General features: G+C 40.1%; 2 protein-coding genes across 4 annotated transcripts in view; one reads left to right on the plus strand and one right to left on the minus strand.

The window, feature by feature from the left end:
- vps9d1 (VPS9 domain containing 1) overlaps positions 1-5706 on the minus strand; it is a 53767-nt gene extending 48061 nt beyond the window's left edge. For all 3 annotated transcript variants that reach the window (XM_076270128.1, XM_076270118.1, XM_076270134.1), the window contains exons 1-2: positions 5435-5706; positions 4996-5068 (exon numbers count right to left, since the gene is read on the minus strand). In XM_076270128.1, the coding sequence (XP_076126243.1) occupies positions 4996-5068; positions 5435-5530 (169 nt within the window). In that variant the 5' untranslated portion in view covers positions 5531-5706. The remainder of the gene's footprint in view (positions 1-4995; positions 5069-5434) is intronic.
- A 69-nt stretch (positions 5707-5775) lies between these two features.
- tbc1d15 (TBC1 domain family, member 15) lies at positions 5776-20804 on the plus strand. Its single transcript, XM_076270148.1, has 17 exons — positions 5776-5869; positions 6911-7009; positions 7152-7226; positions 7584-7728; positions 8933-9137; positions 10026-10128; positions 10419-10616; positions 10902-11030; positions 12204-12307; positions 14670-14764; positions 14965-15081; positions 15458-15558; positions 17030-17129; positions 17254-17351; positions 18021-18137; positions 18714-18800; positions 19062-20804. The coding sequence occupies exons 1-17, from the start codon at positions 5846-5848 to the stop codon at positions 19248-19250; spliced, it is 1986 nt and encodes a 661-aa protein (XP_076126263.1). The 5' UTR covers positions 5776-5845; the 3' UTR covers positions 19251-20804.
- Positions 20805-21579: the final 775 nt, after the last annotated feature.

Genomic DNA, 21579 nt, shown 5'->3' on the forward strand with positions numbered 1-21579 from the left:
GCAAGCGCCTCTGATTGATTAATCACCACTATGTGGATACTGTTTTTAGAATTGATTTAGATTAAGTGTTAGTATAATTTGTACTTCTGTAATTTGTATTTTAGTATATTTTTATATATTGTATTTAAGTGTTAGTTAGTATAATTTGTATTTTAGTATATTTAGAATATTCTTTATCTTCTACTGTCCTTATTGCTTAGTTGTGTTTTTATATTATATACTTTAATTACTCTTTCTGCTGTTAAAGAATGTGTTTGTGTTGTTTGTATGCTGCTGAGACCTTGAATTTCCCCTGGGGATCAATAAAGTATCTATCTATCTATCTATCTATGGTTAGGCATGGGTTAAGGTTAGGGTTAGGTTTGGGTGCCTTTAAGTCGATGGTGGCAGCGCTGCCTGGAAGACAACGTTGGGGGCATACAGTAAGAGCTAGATATTTGGCGTGCAGTTAATCCCACCTGTAAGGATTATTGTTTTTTCTCAGGTATACATAAATCTTTTTCCAGAATAGATTTTCTTTTTGCATCCCTTCAATTATTTCATTCAATTGATAAAGCGGTGTTACTTCCAATGGCATTGTCTGACCATAAAGGGGTCCTTTGCGCCACCACCGGCGACTGTCTTAACGTGCTGTTTTGTGCTGTTTCAATACTTCTTTATTGAAATATGAATCCTGTATCACTCAGTTTATTGCAGAATCCCAGATATTTGCAGAAATTAATGTTGGCTCTGTAGAAGACCCCAGGATATTGTGGAAAGCGATAAAAGGTTTTATTAGGAGCAATACCATACTAGCTAGGTCACTTCAACCTTCAACTACAAAACCTTGAAAGTGAATTCACCAGATTAGACTCATTGTTGCAAACTAATTTTACAGATAAAATAGCTTTGGAACGATCACTAGTCAAGAAATAAATAACTAACATTCTGAAACAGAAATCTGAATTCCTAATTCATAGAACAAGACAACGTTATTATTTCCAGGGCGCTAGACCTAGTCATAGGGACTTGCCTAAAAGGACTTTGATAAAACCCACTTTGACAGATGGTTAGATCAGCTTGACTTGCCTCAATTATCAGGAATCGGCTAACTTATACAAATTGATCACTAAATTAAGAGAGGCAGTACAGAGTATACAAAAGGGAAAATCACTGGGCTTTGATGGGATCCTCCCTGAATTTTATGCAACTTTTTGACATTTCTTATTGACATGATTAACTTCTCTATTGAGAAGGGTGAATTCTCAAGGGATGTTAACACAGCCTTGATTTCCTTACTTTTGAAAAGGGATAAGGATCCTACATAGTGCTCTAGCTATCGACCTCTGAACCTGTTAAACTCTGGCTTAAAAATATTTGCAAAGCTCCTAGCCCGTCGTATGGAGTCCCATGTGTCAAAATTTGTAAATTCTGACCAAACAGGATTCATAAAAACGAGAATGACAGCAGATAATGTTAGACGCCTTCTCCACATTGTTGATGCTGCAGAAGACAGAAAGACACCAATGTCACTCCTTTCTCTGGACACAATGAAAGCTTTTGACAGACTTGAGTCATGACTTAGTTATTCTTTGTTAACACTGCTCTGGCAAAAGTTCTTGTTTTGTTTTTTTCCTGACAACTTGTGTCTTTGTTTACCTTGAACTGTCATGTGTTGCGCCAATGTGATTTTGTTTGTGAGTTTGCCATGTGCTTCTGACTCCGCCCCTCTCTGTGTTTGAATTCCCGCCATTTTGTAGACTCACCTGTTCTTTGTTTGCCTGATTAGTTTGTGAGTATTTAAACCCTGAGGGCTTGTCAGTCTGTGCTAGATTGTGCCAGCTTGTGTCCTGTGCTGAATCAATGCTGCTGTAAGTTTTTTTTACCTTGTCTCTTGAAGCTTTCCTGTTCAGGGGCCGTATTCACAAAGAATTTTAGACCTAAAAGTAGCACCTAAGTCTGGGACAGCTTAAAAGAAGTCAAGAGGACTCCTAACTCACTAAGACCTATTCACGAACAGCTTTTTGCGGCATTTCACGTCGTGATGTTTTGAAATGCGTATGCGGCAACAGGAGCTTCCAATCGCGAGGGAACAATTTTGCATTGTAGGCATAAAAGGGATGCAATAACGCCACCAACAACAACCAAAACTACTCATTGTCAACATGTAAATTAAATGTAATGTTTCATTGTGAATCAAATTAAAATGTTCTCATCTTTGCTGGTAACAGATTAATTTAATAATGTTGCAAAGATACTGCATCAATCCGTAGGCCTATGTTTCATTAGGCTACTAGGCTATTTGTTTTGCCTTACTCTTTATTCATTTAGGCTAGGCCTTTTTATTCAGTTATTCATCTTCCATCCTTCGCACTAGTGTAGAGCACACATTCTCAGACCTGTCACTCATCATCGTAAGGGAGGTGTTTGGAATCATTTACCGCGTTACAATCATCAGCCAATCAAGGTGGTCACTTCAGTCAAGCTTGTGCATGAGTAATGAAGTCATCCATAGCAACGAAGACTCACTCTTAGTTTAGGAGTTGTCATTTTTCCTTACTAAGAGTAGGTCTGAAAGGCTTTGTGAATAACTTTTAAGAGAAAACTCCTAAAATCTTTTAGTGCGATTTAGGAGTACTCCTAGTGGTAAGATAAGAGGCTTTGTGAATATGGCCCCTGGACCTATGTTTTGAACTCTGCCTTGGATAATTTTTTGCCCTGGATTTTGCATTGCCTTTTTGCCTGCTTTTTGAATTTGAAAACTGACTTGTGTTCCATGGGAAATTGTTACCGGAGTCTTTCTCATTAAAGGAGAACTTTGTCTCTGAGCTGTTTGTGATTGGGTCCTTAAACTGAGCACCTAACATTCTTAGCCGGTCTTAGAGGTGATGAGCTTTGGTAACACTTTCATTGGTATGATTTAAAGTTATATATTCTAACCTTTCAGCCCGAGTCTTAACTGGACGTACCTCTAGGGGCCTACTTCCCGTTTCTAGATCTTAACGCCCCTTGAGTCCTCTGCCTAGAGCCTCTGGCTTGGGTGACTTGGGTGTCACCAGTATGCATTTGCAATACAGCATCACCTTTCACTGTTTGCGGTTAGCAATGTGTTTTTTTTTGTTTTTTTTTCTCTCTCTCTCTCTCTCTCTGAGAACCCCTCTCAGTCTCTTCCTCACCTTTTATCCTTATGTGAGTAGAAGCTTATCAGGTTTAATTAACTGTTCAAAGTCTGCACTACTTCATTGATGACTGCTTGCAATTCAACCATCTCTGCTAACATCCCTATTGTTAAACAGTTTAAATATTTAGGTATTGAGGTTTTTCCTTGCTTAAACCAGATTGTTAAGCCTAACTTTTCTGTTGCTCTGAACGTCTTGAAAAATCTGGAAAAATGGATGGGTCTCCCCACATGTCTATTCAAGCCTGTATCTTTGAGGTTAAAATTAATGTTGTACCCAGGATTAATTTTGTGAGCTTGCTACCTCTTTCCCCTCCTGATTATTGGCTTAAATTACAATCAGCAGTATCAATTTATCTGGAGAGGCTGCAACTTAAAATGTCTACTCTACAGAGGAGGATGGTGGCCTTTCAGTTCCCAACTTTAAACATTATTGTTGGTCCTTTGTGTTAAGGCCCCTCCTTACCTGGTTTGACCCAGATACGTCTGTTTGCTGGCGTGCTTTAGAAAGTGCTATGATAAAACCATGGTCACTCCATGAAGTTCTTTTTGCCAATGTCTCTAATAAACAGTGCCCGCTACCCTTTGGCCCCATTATCTCATCTTATCAAAACTTGGAGATTGGTTGAAAACATATTGCCATAGTATGTAACCGACACTTTCGCCATTATTCAACAATACTGCACTCCTGATTGGTGGGAGGCCTATAACAGTTTGGGGGATTCATTATCTAAAAGACATTTTGGCGAGTTTGGCTTGTTACATTTTTTCCGACTTACAAAACGCATTCAGTCTGCCATGTTCTTCATTTTTCTTTTACCTTCAATTAATAAAAAGTTGGAAATGTTGTGTAAAATGCAAATAAAAACAATGATTTGCCCACACAGGTTTGGAGTCTTTACTTCTAAGAGACTCTGCCTCTCTGTGATGCTCTTTGTATAATTATGGTGCCAGCTACCCCAATTAGTTGTGAAATATTCCTCTTGTCTTTATCATTACACAACTTTTTCAAACATTTCCTTGCCCCTGTCCCAACATTTTTTGAAACATGTTGAAATGAACATACCGGTATATTTACCTTGAAATAGTAAAATTTCTTTTTCGATATTTATGTTGTCTATGCCCTTTTTACAGATGAATATGGGTTTACGAGGTTTGCAGATTTATCACATTCTGTTTTTATTTTGCATTTTACACAACGTCCCAACTTTTTCTGATTTGGGGTTGTAAAACACATGGGCCTGTGACATATTGACCTATCCTTAATTAGCTAGTATTGTGGTAAATGGGAACTACACTCAACATTAGAGCAGCAGCATTAAGTCAAGGTTAGGCTCGGTGCAGTTTTTGTGTGGGGGGAAAAGAGGATGGGATGCCAGGTAAAATAAATAATTAACTTGAACCACATGATAAATGTATACAGTATTACACTCATCTGTAACATTTGCCAAAATGTGTTCTAAAATTGTGGCGTCTGTGGTGGTAGCGTATAGGACTCCTATATGGCCTAATTACTATAGACTAAGAAGTGTCATGGTGAGACTGAGTCATAGTCAAGAGACTGAAGTCAGGTGGCAAACGTTGCTTCCCTGACTTGTCATGGTAGGGTAATGCTTTTCTAAAAAGTGATGTAACCACCTAAACAATTAACAGTAAACCTTAACAATAGAATAAAATTAAAAGTATCAATTCATAGACAATGTTTGAAATTGGTTCAGAGGGCTATGAAACAATGAAAAGGCAAGCAGATTTGTGTTTTGATCATCTCAGTGAATGTCCAACATGAACAGTCTCACTGCACCATTGTATTTTAACTCAAGAGCGATATGTTCACCTACGTTTTGAGGATGCATCCTCCAAAAGGACGTGGGATATATAGTTGACACTCCTCAAATATTCGCAGTACGCCTCCTGTGGGATAAACCAAAGATAACTTGTTAATGCTAATCTGTGTTGATCAAGTGCCAAACTTCAATTTTGACAAACGAAACAAGAGATCCTAGTCGACTGTGATCATGAACATGTTTAAAACAGGAAAGTTTAAACTATTTTCGTAGTAGGGTAGGCTGAATTACTGCAAGTCGTAGCCTAAGCCTACTCTAGTTGGGCTGATAATTGGGTCGATGTGACACTATAGGCTACCCAGCTTGCGGACTGTTTACATCCGCCCCTACCAGACAAAATCATCTGTTTCAGATGACCGTACACTGCATTTGATTATTCATATTGTCCAGCCTCGATTGTAAATAATAAACAGGCAATGTTTTTTAGGCCTACCTTGTGTCTGTTTCCCGAATCCAACTGTATTGCAGTCTTGACCAGCCTCATTGCAATCTGTAGAGGCTTCACGTTACCATCCGTGGTGGCTGCCATTGTGCAATAACATGCAGAAGAGGGTGGGAGCTCTGGACCTTAGAAATGAATCGGTCGCAATCTGAGGCTAAGGGGCACCTTTTCTTGAACCTGTATACCATTTGAGATTTTTTGTCACTAACGCTATGTTACATTTGTTCGATCTCTATACTGTTAAGATCTACGATTTGTGCGGTATTACTTCCGCTGTGTTATGACAGCAGCATGCCAATGCGTCTGCGCGGTGACACCATGCGGAAGATGACTTGTCAGTGTTGTTGTGGAAAGCTGACAGGCACGTGAGCTGTGCAACGTCGTTTGTACACTACAGTCGACATGGCGGCAACTACTCCTCCCAAGGTATTGGCAAGACACAACATTTTTTTCAATATATGTTTCAAGGCTGAATTGGTCGCCTTTTAACCACGAATTGTTTAAGCTAGTATTTGGTGTCGAGGTTACGGTGGCTATGATTGTGGGCTATTAATGTCACTGGGTTAGAGGGTCCACACTTTGATAGCTAGCTATGTCCTGAAAGCAACGGCTCATTCAAGGTAGCTAACCAGTTAGCTTGTAGCCTGTCAGTCAGCTAATGTTGTCTGTGGACACCTGAGATGCCACGAAAGCAAATCGAGAGGTTACTCCTGTTTCTAATTGAAGCAAAATCTCTTCACAATACCTTCAGTTTCGCGTTATATTTAGGTAGCATGACAGCATTCCCTTGATCCTTGATTATGTATCTTATCTGATATGCCGATTGTTGACGTTAATGTTTGCTTCCTGCAAATGTCAACAGAATCCATGTGCTTCACATCTTCGAGTTGCACGGAAGCATCAAAGGTCGTTTTGAAATGCCACTAGACTGACGTGTCGCTCTCTTAACCCTTGTTTGTCGTAAATTCTACATGATGAATCAATATGTCATCCCAGGTTGTGGCCGCATTTATAGGTCACTTGAATGCGTCTGCCAAGGGATGGTAAACATTAGACGTCGTATTCGTTTGCATTTTAAGGGATAAAACATCTGCTGTGATAAATTCTTAAAACCAAGACGTTTGAAACGCTCCACTGTAATTCAAGGAGCAGGCTGTAAAGTATGGTTGTGTTGAATTTTTGAAATGTGAACATGTAGACTGTACAGTATATCAGGAAAGCATTGATTTACAACTACTTGACATGTGTCACAGGTGATTTAACAGCAAGTGCCGTTTGTTTTGTAGATATCAATAAGTTGACTGAAACTGTATGGAAATACTTGGTGGATTCTTAGCTCATAGGCCTAATTCATTGATCCAAAGTACAAATATGAACACTTTGACTTGGTATATGGTGTAAGACTTGCAACAGTTTTAGAACATTTGCTGGAATTGCCTTGAGTAAACACAATATCTCTTCTCACAGGTTCTATTTGAACACGAAGGGGTCTTTGTTCATTCAAGTACAGATGATGTGGACGACCAGGATTTACTAATATCAGGATTCCTGCGTGTTTTAGATAAGGTGGGTCACTTATTTGTAATAGTAACACTTATTTCTTATTTCTAGTAACTGGTGTTATTATCAGTCTCTTGCACAATTGGGAGCATGGTTTATGCTGGTCATAGACTCACATAGTTGTCATACCTCTTTGTCTTTCTTGCAGGATGGGGAATCTGTGGTTGAATATAAGCCACTGGAGGAGTCCGTCGATCCATCAAACATGCTGTGCGCATGCAAGGTTTGTTTGTGTCTCTGTGGATACAATACATGTATAGGACTTAATATGTGTAACAGAAGATTTTGTGGGACAGTGTCAGACCAGCTTTTTTCAGTAGTCTAAATGCTGATAGGGAAATATATCTGCTCCCATCCCATGACTGTGTGGTGCCATAATTGAAATCATATTATTACAGGCTAAGCTCACCGTTGTATTTTGTTCATAGCTTATTACCTCATTAGGGCAGAAATGTGAAACAACAATAAGTGTTGTTGGTTATTTATATAGTTTATTAAGTAATAGCCGGAGGTGAGCATCATTAGTAATAGACATCATTATTCAATTTGGAGGATGCTAATTGTTTGTTGACCTGTTCAGGACTCCAGTTCAGTGGTGGAGTGGACACAGTTTCCAACGGACCGGTCACATGATCACACAGTGGATCAGCAGCAGAGCTGCGAGACAGAGTGGGACATGGTGAACACGGTGTCCTTTAAGAGGAAACCCCATGCCAACGGCGAAGGTGGGCAGCACAGCCACTCTCATTCACCTCCGTCCACTCAGGAAGCTCACAGATAGGGCTCTTAGTTTTGACACACTCCTAGAATCGCTAGGAAGGATAGGGGAAACTTACACTAAGCAGTGTTTCCCACAGAACTGAATTCCATTTGTGGTGGTTGGTTTGCAGAATTGACTTGAATGCAACATGAATGTTTTTAACAAATTAGCACAGCGTGGTTATGATGCTAACCAGATTTAAGCAGAATTTAGTACAACCTGGAAAATCATTATGTGGTGGTCAATGTTGATATTGTGGTAGGCCGCCACAAATAAGTGAATGTATGGGAACTTACACTAAGTGATGCGGACAACCCAAAGACTGTGCTCTTGGGCAGGGCATAAGTGGGAATTAAGAAAGGCATGGCACCAAATTTTGTTGAGTAGTGGGAGTTCCTGGAATAAGCATCAAACTAAGCAATTAACTAGCTTAAAATTACAGGGGAAGGTACACCATATATGGTGAGCATGAGCATGTGCCATCAGTCAGTGGTTGCTTATGCTGTTTGTATAGTTATTCGTTACCAGTCTCTCATTAATGCATTGTTTCTACAAACACACAGACTGTAGAAAGGTATTCTTTACTGGTCAGTGTACTTCAGTTTGCACAAATTAGGTCTGTGTCCTTTGCAGAAATTCCTAACCGTGTTGTGGTTGTGGTTACGATGATATAAGTGTTTCATTGTGCTGCCATTTCACTGTTGTAACAAGTGGTAAAGCCAAAGTCCTTTTAGACAAGTCCTTCCACACTCAGTGGCCATATTGCAACACATTTTGGGCACTCATCGTTCATCTATTTCGGGCACAAGGCTTCTCGACACCAACCTCGCAGCTCTGCGAGATCACAACACATGATTGGCCTGATGTACTCACAACAAAACACATGTTTGGCATGATGTATTCACATGTCAGCTTTTGGTGGCGGAAGGGGGGGAATATGTGTAGACGACTGCCATGTTTGCGTTACAAACTAACCCCATACATTTCTATGGGAGATTCTTGGAGTGCTGTGTCTCTTCATTAAAAAAATTCTTGTGAAGCAGCAGTAACGCCACCGACTGACAGTCGGTCAACCCGGGTCAATTTCTGCCATTGCGAGTCTGCCGCCTTAGATAACAGCGTCTGCTAAATATCTGTCAACTTTAACTTTTAACTTTAACATGCCATAGGCACCTCTCACCACACACACGAGAAGAACCGCTGGGCCTTCGCCTTCACCACCGCTGACCTGAGAACAGTCACACTGAAGACTGAAGGCTGGACGCACCTGATCTTCTGCCTGAAGGATGACACCACCTTGCCCGCCATCCACTTCCACCAGGGAGGCAGCCAGGAGTTTATGGACTGCCTGCGGAGATGCGTTCAACTAACAGAGTGAGTACTCATATCTTTCTGTGAAGTTGCAATCACTTATGCTTGCAAAATCATCCAGTGTCCAAGTTTTTTTTCTGGTTTTGTTGCACACAAAGTTGCTGTGCCAGGCCTGTTTCTCTGAACTGCACTGCACTCTTTGGGCACAAGATGGTGCCTCAGAGCCGCGTCCGTCCGTCCATTGAACTATAGTATATGGGTCTGCTGTCGAAAATGAGGAAACAGGAATCAGGTTTTCAGAACCAAGAGACCCCCCACCTCAGTTTGCCTCGCCTTCACCGTAAAGACTCCTGCACATTTAGCACTCAAACACCAAACATCCTCAACAGATTCTGTGATCTAAAACCCAGGTGTAATAAAGCACCATCTCTCTCTCGCTTGCATGTTCCCTCCCTCGCTCTTGCTCTTTCTCTCTCTCTCTCTCTCTGTCTCTCTCTCTTGCTCTCTCTCCTCCCCTTTCTCTCTCGCTGTCTCTCCTTCCCTTTCTTTCTCTTTCTCAGTTTCTCTGATCGAAATATCATGGTAGATTAGCCTCTGGTGGACAACACTCTTCCAGCAATGCAGCAAAGAGACAGTACAGATAGCCATTATTAGAGTTCTTATCAAGGCTCTTCTGTGAGGAAAGGAGGGGGCGATCAGGACTACGGGGTTCGTTCGACGATTTATGGCTGCATGCAGTAAAGCCATCAAGGGAGTCATGTGGCATGTTGCTATGCAGTTTCCTAAATATGGTAGCTTTAGTCCCAACCTCCTAAAAAGGCTGCTACAGTTATAGTCAGTGTTTTTGTACATGAAGTTCATGTATGGAGCTGCATTTCATGAAAGTTCATTGTTGGTGTCATCTGTCATTCTTAGCTGATTTGTTTTGGCATCTGTATTTTGTTGTTTTAGGAGTCCCAGGGACAAAACAACATATCTTGTTAGCTGTCATAACAAAGCTCTATCACAGTCCTTTGAGAACCTTTTGGATGACACCAACTATGGCCTGGTTCAAGTAAGTGGTTTGTTATATTAAGCACTCGTGAGAGTCTTTAATAATGCATGATGAATTGATGCATTAGAACATATTTATGTCCAAAGACAGTGACATGTCGATATTTTAGACAGTGACATGTTGGTATTGTAGACAGTGACATGTTGGTATTTTAGACAGTGCCATGTTGGTATTTTAGACAGTGACATGTTGGTAGGTAATGAGATATACACTGAACTCCTAACATCTGTCTAGTCACATGCATTAATGCTGTTCTAGTCACATGCTGACATGCTGTTCTGCTGACACAGAAGCTGAAGAAGGACCCCTACACCACCACGCTGGGGGGGTTCTCCAAGGTCACCAACTACATCTTCGACGCGTTCCGTGCCCCGGAGATGGAGCAGAGGGAGAGGCCAGAGGAGGAGGTGGCCGACATCTTGGGGGAAATCATCCCTGGTTTGGAAATCAGCCAGCTGGAGGAGCCTGGATTTGAGGTCATCACACGGGTAAGGGGGTCTTCAGCAACTTTGTTGTGATCATCCAATCAAAACATTAGGAGCTGGGCATCTTATTGCCTGCCTGTTAACATATCTCAAAAATTTGACCCATGCATCAATCACCTTAAGGCTTAGATCACGCTGACTAGCAGTGGTAGCAGCAGAAGCGCCTCCTAACTGTGTGGCGTAGGGGGCTAACTGTGTGGCGTAACTGTGTGGCGTAGGGGGCTAACTGTGTGGCGTAGCGGGCCTCGGGGAACAATCGTATGCTGATACGGTTATTTTGTCCTATAGGTTGACCTGGGATCAAGGCCAGAGGTCCAGCGTGGAGACCCTCTCACTCTGGAGGAATGGCTCAAGTACCAGGACCAGGAGGGCCGGGTGCGCAAAGTCTCACAGCTCAAAGAAAGAATATTCAAAGGGGTAAAGTCTCTTACATTTATATTTACTTTCTGTGTACAATGTATGTGTCTGTCTGTGGCGTTGACTCATATGTCTTTCTGTTTGCTGTTTACTCACATATTTATTTGCAGTTACTTATTTACACTGCATTAAAAGAGACCCGGTTTGGCTGCTTGTTTATGTATATCATCATCTTCATCATCATCATCAACAACAACAACATGAAATGGTTTTGGTCAGAGTTGGAAGATTGCAATCTCACCCTCCAAATTAAAGCTGAAAGCTATTTTTTCCTCACTATCATCACGATGCTCGCATATCTGATTTGTTGCTATGCTGTCAGGATTGTTGGCATGGAGATAAACTGAAGAAAGAACCATTGTATGACGGCTTGTTTTGTGTTTAAAAAGTAGTTGCTTTTAAAAGTGATAAGTAATAAGTATAAGTATACTCTTTTGATCCCGTGAGGGAAATTTGGTCTCTGCATTTATCCCAATCCGTGAATTAGTGAAACACACTCAGCACACAGTGAACACACAGTGAGGTGAAGCACACTAATCCCAATGCACTGAGCTGCCTGCTACAGTGGTGCTTGGGGAGCAGTGAGGGGTTAGGTGCCTTGCTCAAGGGCACTTCAGCCGTGGATGTGGGCATGGGAGAGCAGTGCTCAACCTCTTCCCCCGCCCACATTTTTCCTACTGGTCGGGGATCGAACTGGCAACCCTTCTGTTACAAGCCCGAAGCCCTAACCAGTAGGCCACGGCTGCCCTCATAGTAGTCCTCAAAGCAATTGACAAACTAGTCTGTTGAAATAATCTGTGTGTGTAAAGAAAATTAGGCCAAGCACTGTAACTGTGGCAGCCCACTTGAGACATCCACAAACATTAAATGCGTTTTATGTGTCACCGCATGAGTGGGCAAAAAAGAGTCAGTGGGCAAAACACACTACACTAAGTGACACATTTGTACACACAAAGGAATTCTTTTTTAATAGTAATGGGCATGAATTAGCCCAGACATGAATTTACCCTCTTTATTTTTGAGAATAGTAATGACACTTGTATTTTAGTTTGTGCTTATAAGTTTCACACAACTGTGTTTTACTTCAAGCATGATTATATTCTTGATAATCTGTTGTGTATGTGTTTATGTGTATGTTTATGTTTATGTATGTGTGTGTGTTTTGACTTGTAGGGCCTATGCCATGTGGTGAGGAGAGAGGCCTGGAAGTTTCTGCTGGGCTACTACCCCTGGAACAGCACCTTAGAGGAGAGGAAGAGCCTCCAAAGGAGGAAAACGTAAGCCCCCAATGCTCCAAATTATCCCTCTGTTACAATGTGTCTGTGTCTGTGTGTGTGTGTGTTAGTGTGTATGCATACGTAAAAGGTATGGATATACTGTTTGTAATTAAAGACGCACCTCACCTCGGGCAAAAATCTCATTTTTGACCTTTTTAACTTGTCCATAAGGTGTGTTTTTATGTGTTACAAGACATCATGAGTGAAATGACACCATGGTATTTATGGTTTAGATGAGCAGTGCGCTAATTGATGTTTCAGAATAACAAATTTTTAAAAAAGCCTGTCATTGTAGCAGGACAAAGGATGGAACCCAATCCTGACTGATTTGCAGGGTGGAAAAATAATTTGCCTGAGGACGCATCTGCACATTTAGCTTTACAAGATAAGCAAGCAAATGCCTCAGAATTGGCTATCTTACATTAGCATAACATTGTTAGCCATTTCATAACATTGTCAAACTGAGTCGTCAATCAGGGGCAATTAGCAGGAGGCAGAGGAAGTAGAGATGCATACAAGCCCTTTCAAGGCCATGAAGGGATTTTTTCATGATTTTTTTTTCATATGTAACTTCATACCAATAACTAAGATAAGTTATAGGAGTTCATCAAGTTTCATCAGAGGAGACCCTGATAAAAAAATTTTTGGGTCAAAGTACAGTGCAATACAGTAATATGGTCATGTCTAAAAAAATTTTGTATCTATCTAGGGCTGAAACGGTTACTCGAGTAACTCGAATAATTTGATTACAAAAAATGATCGAGGGAAATTTTCTGCCTAGATCAGGGGTGGGCAACTAATTTCCCCAAGGGGCCACATGGCAAACTGGGACTGTTGAGCAGGGCCGGACCCAAAATACCGAACTCAAGTCTGAACTCAATTCTGTTCAATTCTATTCTGTTCTTGTATAACATTAAGAAAATCATATGGTTTTGTTTACTAGTCGTAAGAACAGATGAAAATGTGAGGGAGACAAAGGAAAAACAGCAATATTTAATCTATGTCCAGTATTTAATCCTCATTCTCGAAAATGATTTTTTGACATTGACATTTTTTTTCAGTTTTCAAAGACTGATATAAAAAAGTACTACAATATCTATATAATTAGGCTAGGTCATGAAAATGTGAAGGAGTCAGTACAACCAATAGGCCTGTGCCACCATTTCATCAACACAATATTTCATCATTAAATCATTACCATCATTAAATTAACTCTATGCAGAATTAGACTACGAAAATGTGGAGCAGACAATAGTAGGCTGTCATTAGTTAATCAACATGCACAAAGAAAACTATTTTAAAAATGTAGGCTATGTTTTTGCTTTAACTTTATGCACATAACTGTGATTGGTCAACTCGCTCTGTGTGTTGAGCCGGCTGCTTCAAGCAACCTGTGGGCAGTAGCATCATACTAGTTCGCTAACATAAGCTTTGCAAATAAACTCAGACATATTTTGGTTACAATTACGGGGTTATCCGATTGTAAACTGTCTATCTGCCAGTAACGTTTTGAAATGAACACTTCGTATCGCCAACGAGCAGCAGTAGGAGTTTGTTCTAACAACCTTTGCGATGGTGAGCGACGCAGACATAAAAGACAAAAAACTTTGAAAGGTTTACGCCGACGTAAAGGCAACTGCATTGTGTCGACGCAGAAGCATAACTTCTATTCACCAGCACATCAGTGAGGGTGTTTACGTTGTATGCATCCACGCACAAATGTATGGGCGTACAAATAGCAGTCGCTTTCAAAATAAAAACAACGATATTGATTTGCATGCATTATCTCTATGCTAGGCTCTTGACTATTGTTCTTTCACGGACCTTACGCGGGCCGGTCAGGGAAAGCCCACGGGCCGGATGTGGCCCGCGGGCTGTATGTTGCCCATGTATGGCCTAGAGGCTTCGTTTAATTCCTATCACTTGCGTTATGTGGCCTGCTCAGCTCAGGGATCATTGTTTTACACGTAGGCCTACTGTTATTATTGACGCGCACACCACAATCAGAATTAAGTTGTTGCTATGACGGGAGAGCCAAAAAAACATCCATAGGCTAAAAGGCAGAGAATGTCCAAAGTTTTGGGATCATTTCAAACTTAGAAAAGAAAACGACAATGTACAATGTGTCCACTGCAAAGCAGAACTGGCGTACCACAACAGCACGTCAACGATGATTCAACATCCGATCCGAAAGCATCCAGTTGTATTAACACCAGCTCATCAAGCGTTGCCGACACAAGGCAACGTAAACATTGACACTTGAAGTAGTGCAGTTATTCTTTTTAAGGGGAATGTTGTTAGTTTTTATTATTTGATGTGTGTTGATGGCTGACGTTTGTGTCCTCCTCTGGTCCTTCTACAGAGACGAGTACTTCAGGATGAAGTTGCAGTGGAAGTCAGTCAGTGAGGAGCAGGAGAGGAGGAACTCTAGGTTACGAGATTACAAGAGTCTTATAGGTAAACACTAAACAAGAAAACCCCAATTCACAATGTCTCTTTTGGAAATAGTATCTTATTAAATGTTCAGTTAAGGCTTTGGACATAGACTATTCCTGGAAAAAAGAATAAAAATCATTAGGATTACCTTACTGGAGGTGTGTGTATGTTCAGAAATGCAAAGACAACATGTCCAAATGGTGTCGTGTGTGTATTCACAGAGAAAGATGTCAACCGAACTGACCGGACCAATAAGTTCTATGAGGGTCTGGAAAACCCTGGTCTCATCCTGCTCCATGATATCCTGATGACATACTGCATGTATGACTTCGACCTGGGTAAGTACATTAGCCTAGAAGAAATCCAGTGAAAGAAATAGAAATTCCTCCTGTCCAGATAGCAATATCTACTCGTGTTAAATCTTATTATGGTAGGTCATATAGGCTCCAGTCTTCACATAAAATTACATTTTAATTTTCAAAACCTTTTCCACCACTGTTAAGGGAGTACCTTGGTTTACACAATTAAACTCACTATCTGTATGTCCCTCAAGCACACAGTGAAAAGATCACTCCCATAGATATACAGTTTGCATACATACACCATGGTTGGAATATTTAATGACTAGTTTAATCATTTATGTGCGTCATATGTCACATGTCATATGTCCTACATAAATGTAATAGTATATATTATCATTGTGGATGCTTGCAGGTTACGTGCAGGGCATGAGTGACCTGCTTTCTCCCATCCTCTACGTCATGGAGAATGAAGTGGATGCGTTTTGGTGCTTTGTCAACTTCATGGATGAAATGGTAAAAGCTCACCTTTCAGAGAAACAAACAAACTTGTGCTTTGTGCTTTATTGAAACTAACAGAATTGGCACAGCGGTTAAGCACAATGACCACCACTAGAATTGTTATGAATTATGCGGTGTTATTTCTGTTTATTCATTACTTTTATTTATCATTGTTAAACAGCAGGTTATTGTGGTAGCAGTTTGATTTACTCTATAAGTCAAGCTTCGGTTTAAGATTCACTATATAATTAATTCAAATCCTGTGATGACAAATTACTTTCAAATAGTTAAGGTGGGCCACATCTGGTTAGTTTAGCAGCAAGTGGTGCACAGATCGATAAGCATGACTGTCATACAATGACAACATTCATTTACAAAACATATCTGACGTTAGTAACCATTTGGTCAGAGTCCCTAGCTGCACATTTAACTGTGTTTTTTTTCATTTGCGAATTGCATTAGTTTGAAATTGTGATTTTAGTTTGATTTTGATTACTCTTTCAGCCTTCAGCCGTTTATTTATTACTAGCTCACTGTTTCATCTAACCAGAAGGAGCTGTAGATGAGTCAGTTCTACAACAACTTTGATTCTTTTTATTTTCCCCACACTAAGAACTAATTGGCTGTAAAGATGCACCACACACAAATGAAATCAGATTATTACACGGCTCTTCAGAGTGCTGCGGAAAGTTCCAATCACATGAATAGGCCTTCCCAACGTTCGGAGGTCTGTTAAATCTATATAATTACTGCTGCAAAGTATATCATGACCGCTGTCAATGGCAACGAGTTTTGTTCTTTTGATTCACGTCTTTCATATAATTCCGAAAGAAGTCCGTTCGCTTATTGCAATGGAATTTCATTGAAAGTGAAAGTCAACTAGTAAGACGTTGCCACGCAACACCTGAAACTGTCAAGTTCTATCTGTGTAGCAAACTATTTATTTTGTCAGTGGAAGCGACAAAAACCGGAGCAAAATCATTTTTAAAGATCCATTGTGTTAAGTTTCTTTTCTCGTTTTGGCAAGTAGCACATATATTTCAACACATATTGTAACAAATTAAAAAAGTAAACAACACAAACTGTGTTGTCCCTATCTGGACACAGAGATGTGTTAAAAAACAACGCAAGTTGTGTTGTTTTCAACACATTCGTTTTAAGAGAGCATTGTTTCCCTCTCAAAAACACCACTTCTGTTGAAAGTAGACAAATTTTTCCTCATGCAAAAGTAACAATAGTGTTGTCCTGCTGGAAACACTGCATGTCAGCACCTTAACATGATCAGATCTGACCACTCCAAGCCAACTAGATAAGAGAGATAATTACTTTACACTACAATTGTGTAGTGTTTCAGAAGAGCAACATTTCCTCCTGCCTTGGGCATGGTCAAGTGATGGCTTGAGATGTGACGTCTCTTGAGATGAATCGTTTGTGTGTGTTTTTTTTTTTTTAAGTAACAGTCTCTGGGGTGTCTGGTTTCTTTCAGCATGAAAACTTTGAGGAGAAGATGCAGGGGATGCGGACACAGCTCGTCCAGCTCAGCACGTTACTACGACTACTGGACCTGGCCTTCTGGAACTACCTGGGTCAGAGATTCTGCTTAAGCAACAAAGAGTCAACCTCAACATCAGCTCAGTCATAATTTGTGAAAGTTTCAGATAAAACGACCAGGTTGACTGATGATCGTTACTTCTCGTTTTCTTCCTACAGAGGCACAGGATTCGGGGTACTTATATTTTTGTTTCCGGTGGCTGCTCATCCGCTTCAAGAGGGAGCTCCACTTCCAGGATGTGCTCCGCTTGTGGGAGGTGTGTTTACAGAATCATCTATAAATCACTGATCATGTCAGTGCAGCAAGACTTTGTGTCTGTAGGACAGAGAAGTGTTCAAAGAGTCTGTATGTACACATGTATCGTAACACCTCCAATTATCACCCATTTCATTCGAATATTCTAAAACAACAATGTTTTTTAATACTTCAAAATAACATTTGATAAATGAACGTTACATTTTTCAGTAGCCATAGGTGTGTAGATTTGAACAAAATCTGGTTTGATTCTTACCGGGGCTTTTACTGCCTGAAATGTCCGATTTTGTTTACCGCGCTCGGAGGTTAGTGCTGACCTGGTGGGTCGTCTACTTTCACCCTTTCAACGGCACATGAACGGTTAGACTGAGAATTCTCGTCGCTACTTCAAAATTCCACTGGAGCTCCAAGCGGATTTGTACACGCAGCCTTACAAGACTGTTTACAGCTCTTCGAGTCATGGCAAAATGTAATTTTTGATACACAGCTAATTTAGATACACTTATAGTGTGGGTGCTTGCGTTTCTTTAGGAATCCGCCGTCTTGGTTTGTATAGAAATGAATAGTAAGTGACACATACATGTAAGAGGACGGAAACACGGGATTGGTGGTAATAGGGGGCGTTCCGATAATGTTTGTATGTGTGTGTGTCTGTGTTTTTGTGGTTCAGGTCATGTGGACTGGGTTGCCTTGCCAAAACTTTCACCTGTTGGTCTGTTGTGCCATTCTGGATTCAGAGAAGCAAAAGATCATGGATAGGCATTATGGTTTCAATGAGATTCTTAAGGTAATTGTGCTATAGTGCTATTTTTCACCATCCATTCTTTTGTGTGTGTGTGTGAGGTTGGACAACATTAGACCACAAACAATTATTGTGCATGAAATAGAGGAATGGTTTTAACCCTAAAGGTGGGGATTACATTAGCCAGCGGCAAGCGGCAGGTTTCCTATTGTTGTCTATGGTTCGGCAGCGGAACGGTGGCAATGCTGGCGTAACACTAGCGTTGAACAAGCTGAGCGTTGAACTTGGTTCAACTTTCAAACCGCAATGCGAGCGTCAGTTAGGGCAAACCGTTTGTGTTACCATAGGAACAAGATAGAACTTATTATGGTCTGACTGAGCGTTGCGTTACGCTTGCTGCTGCCGCTTGCCACTGGCTTGAGTTTTTGAACATTCTAACATAAGATTCTGTTCTGCAATAATCAAGGTTCTAGAATTCTATGTTGAATTCAATGAACCCAGATATTCTTTAGAACATTCATTTTCTAACATTCCCGTCACACCGGTGTGAAACTATTAGTATTGTTTGTCGGTCAGTCTTGCGGACTGCAGTTCTAACATACCGGTCATTTCCTTGCACAGCATATCAATGAACTCTCAATGAAGCTGGATATTGAAGAAATCCTTCATAAATCCGAAGCAATCTGTTTGCAGATCAAAAACTGCAAGGTATGTACAAGGTGACATTTCTCCTTTATCGCTACTGAAAAGTGTGCTGCTGCTGTTGTTGTTAGCAAGTCATGTAGTTAGATTTGGTTATTAAATTAAAGCTTTTCTCCCATGTAATCTTTATATGGCATCATCTGGATATCATCTTATTTTTGTTACACTTTTTTTTAAAAGAACTTATATTGCACTTTGAATGTGAGTCCTAACATGATCCAAAAAGAGCTTTCTTTTCAATAATATCATATTCATCTTGGTCTGTAGGATTTACCTAGCTCGGTTAGTGAGACTTTGGGACTGAAAGTTGCCTGTACTAAACCCACATTGGAGCTGAGCGACTATGGGATCCTGACACCACCTTTGCACACCTCCGGCGAACTCGTCGTCTCCAGTGGCCACGGACGATTGTCGGAAACATCGTCCAATGGCTACAAAGTAGCCTTCATCTCGTAGTGAAACTTGAAGACTCGAGGCTCAATATAGAGACTTTTCACACTCATACACACACACACACCTGGGAGAACTACAGAACAGAGTTTTACCATAAAGCAGAGGTCAGAGTGCAAACAGCCCAGAGGAAAAAATGGAAATTATATATAGATTCATATATAAATAAGAATGTATAACGAGGGCCTAAACAGGCCCAAAATGTATTATTTTTGTAATTTCTTGTATTATATTTTCTTTCATTGATATAATCATTCCTTCCCACTCTGTGGAGAGTTTTAGTAATGTCAAAAAAGGTGGAGTCTACATTTGGTGGAAAAAAAGTTTAAAAGTTAAAAAGGTTTGTCTTTTCTGAACCATGCACACAATTGTTTAAAATTAAAATCAACAGATGCTGTAGTATATGTTGATTTTGAGGCCTTTCAAGAATTATATTTATTCTTAGAATAAGATAAGTATTATTTGGACACAGGGATAGTTTGTATTTTTTTATTGGATGCTGTGTGATTTCGCTTATAGGTGTGATATAATTCATACTTTTAAGTATCATACTTCATCTGCCATTTCATTCTTGATTGACCATAGAGTTCTCAGACCTTTTTATAAGCCAGGGTATAGACTTTGTACTTATATATACATACACACACACATATGTATATTTGTATGTGTGTATGTATGTAATATAATGCATTTAATTTGTTATTTTTTATTGTTTTTTGTCCAGGAAAATTAAAAATGTAAATCACTTTTTTTTTTTTTTTTTTTTTTTTTTTTAAATAATGTTGGCCTGTAATTGGATGGGGAAATAGTTTGGCATTTAAAAAGTTTCAAATGTTGAACTCCAACGCCATTCTTTCTCAATCTGAATACCGGTAAATTGATCTTGTGGAAGGCCCACAAAAAGCAAACATGTTGTAAACATTTGGATTATTGCCACTTTAGTGGTTTGGAGTTGGCAGTGATTTTCATGTAACGTCAAATCAAGGCAGATTTCATAATAGCAAAAAAATAAAATAATAATGTCTGTTTCAAATACCACACAAAGAAAAGGGTGAATTAGCCTCAGATGGTTTCTTAAATATCCTCCATCTGTTTATTATAATTTTTCAGAGCTCTAATGGACTGGTTGGGCATTATTAAACAAGTTGTTTATTAAATACTTTATTTTAATGTTGATCAGTATCAGACTGGTTCTGCATAAACTTTCAAAAATGTGTGTTTTGGGTTCTAAAACTGCACATGTACTGATCTTTCATTAGTCACTGCACACCACAGACAATACTTTACTAGCTTTATCTGCTTCTACACCCTGAGTCGTCCACTTGTATTTAGTTGTGTTCACTTCATACAATTAATTCTTAGTTCTGTAATCATTTGTTTATCCTGGGCTGGTCAACTCATCCAGCACCTGGTGAAGGTTGTGTACAGATGTGCCTCTTGCATGAGCAGGGTGGATAGAAGTGGCCTTGCTTTTTGAAGGCCGACTGTCACAGTGATGTTACTCAATGCAAACTAACTGTGACTACAATAAACTTCAACATAATGGGATGACACCTAAAATGCTGTAGTCCATGGTAACTTTGGAAATTGGAAAAACAATTTACACAACATCTGCATATATAAAATTGAAATGGTAATACTATACCACTAGATAAACATCACAGCCTGAAACAGTTAAGCATTCTCTTGATTAATTCATTGATCATGTATTATTAACCATACATGACAATCCCAGTAATATCTTTCCACTGCAAGTAATAAAAAATAGCAAGAGGAAGATGCAGCAGTCCATTTGCATACAAATGTGGCTGTCACGAATGAATGTTCAGAGAGTCACCAGTGCTCTGAGGGTGGCATTTTGAACATTTGAACGCTTCAGCCACGCTGTTGGACTTAAGGTCATGATCTCAGCTGAGGTGTTGACTGTTCCGCTGTGCCTCTTAGCCGTTTTGACATTTAGACTCCGCACACAGGCGGTGAGAATCACTTCTGTGCCCACCAAAAGTATCTTTCATCTGTTCATAACGTCACAACAAAGCCAGCGAAGTGGTCCTCATCCCTATTCCGTGTGCTTTCATTTCCTGTCCCACAGGAAATTGCCTCAGAGCCAGCTGATAGCAGTTGTGCTCACAGACACAGTTTTATCTCCCACCTCTATGCACTTCTGATTATTAAAGCAAAGCCTGTGACAAACAGACATTCATTCAGTCGGACGGACTCATAAACACATTCCGCGTCATCAGTGAGGGAAGTGTGTGTAGACATGGGTGGGGTGTGTGTGTGTAGGATAGTGGTCGTTGAGTCGGCTTATTCTTATTTTAGCAATTCGATTTCA

Source organism: Alosa pseudoharengus, unplaced genomic scaffold (assembly GCF_046254945.1).
Source record: "Alosa pseudoharengus isolate Yale_2024_CS ecotype anadromous, Long Island Sound unplaced genomic scaffold, YU_APseudo_1.1 YU_APseudo_1.1_scf_10, whole genome shotgun sequence".
Lineage (NCBI taxonomy): Eukaryota > Metazoa > Chordata > Actinopteri > Clupeiformes > Clupeidae > Alosa > Alosa pseudoharengus.

Excerpts from the sequence above, each read along its gene's own strand:
- tbc1d15 (XM_076270148.1), top strand. The coding sequence starts at position 5,846 with ATGGCGGCAACTACTCCTCCCAAG. Across the intron at positions 7,227-7,583 it reads ACATGCTGTGCGCATGCAAG|GACTCCAGTTCAGTGGTGGA; the intron begins GTTTGTTTGTGT and ends TGACCTGTTCAG. Across the intron at positions 15,082-15,457 it reads CATGTATGACTTCGACCTGG|GTTACGTGCAGGGCATGAGT; the intron begins GTAAGTACATTA and ends GGATGCTTGCAG.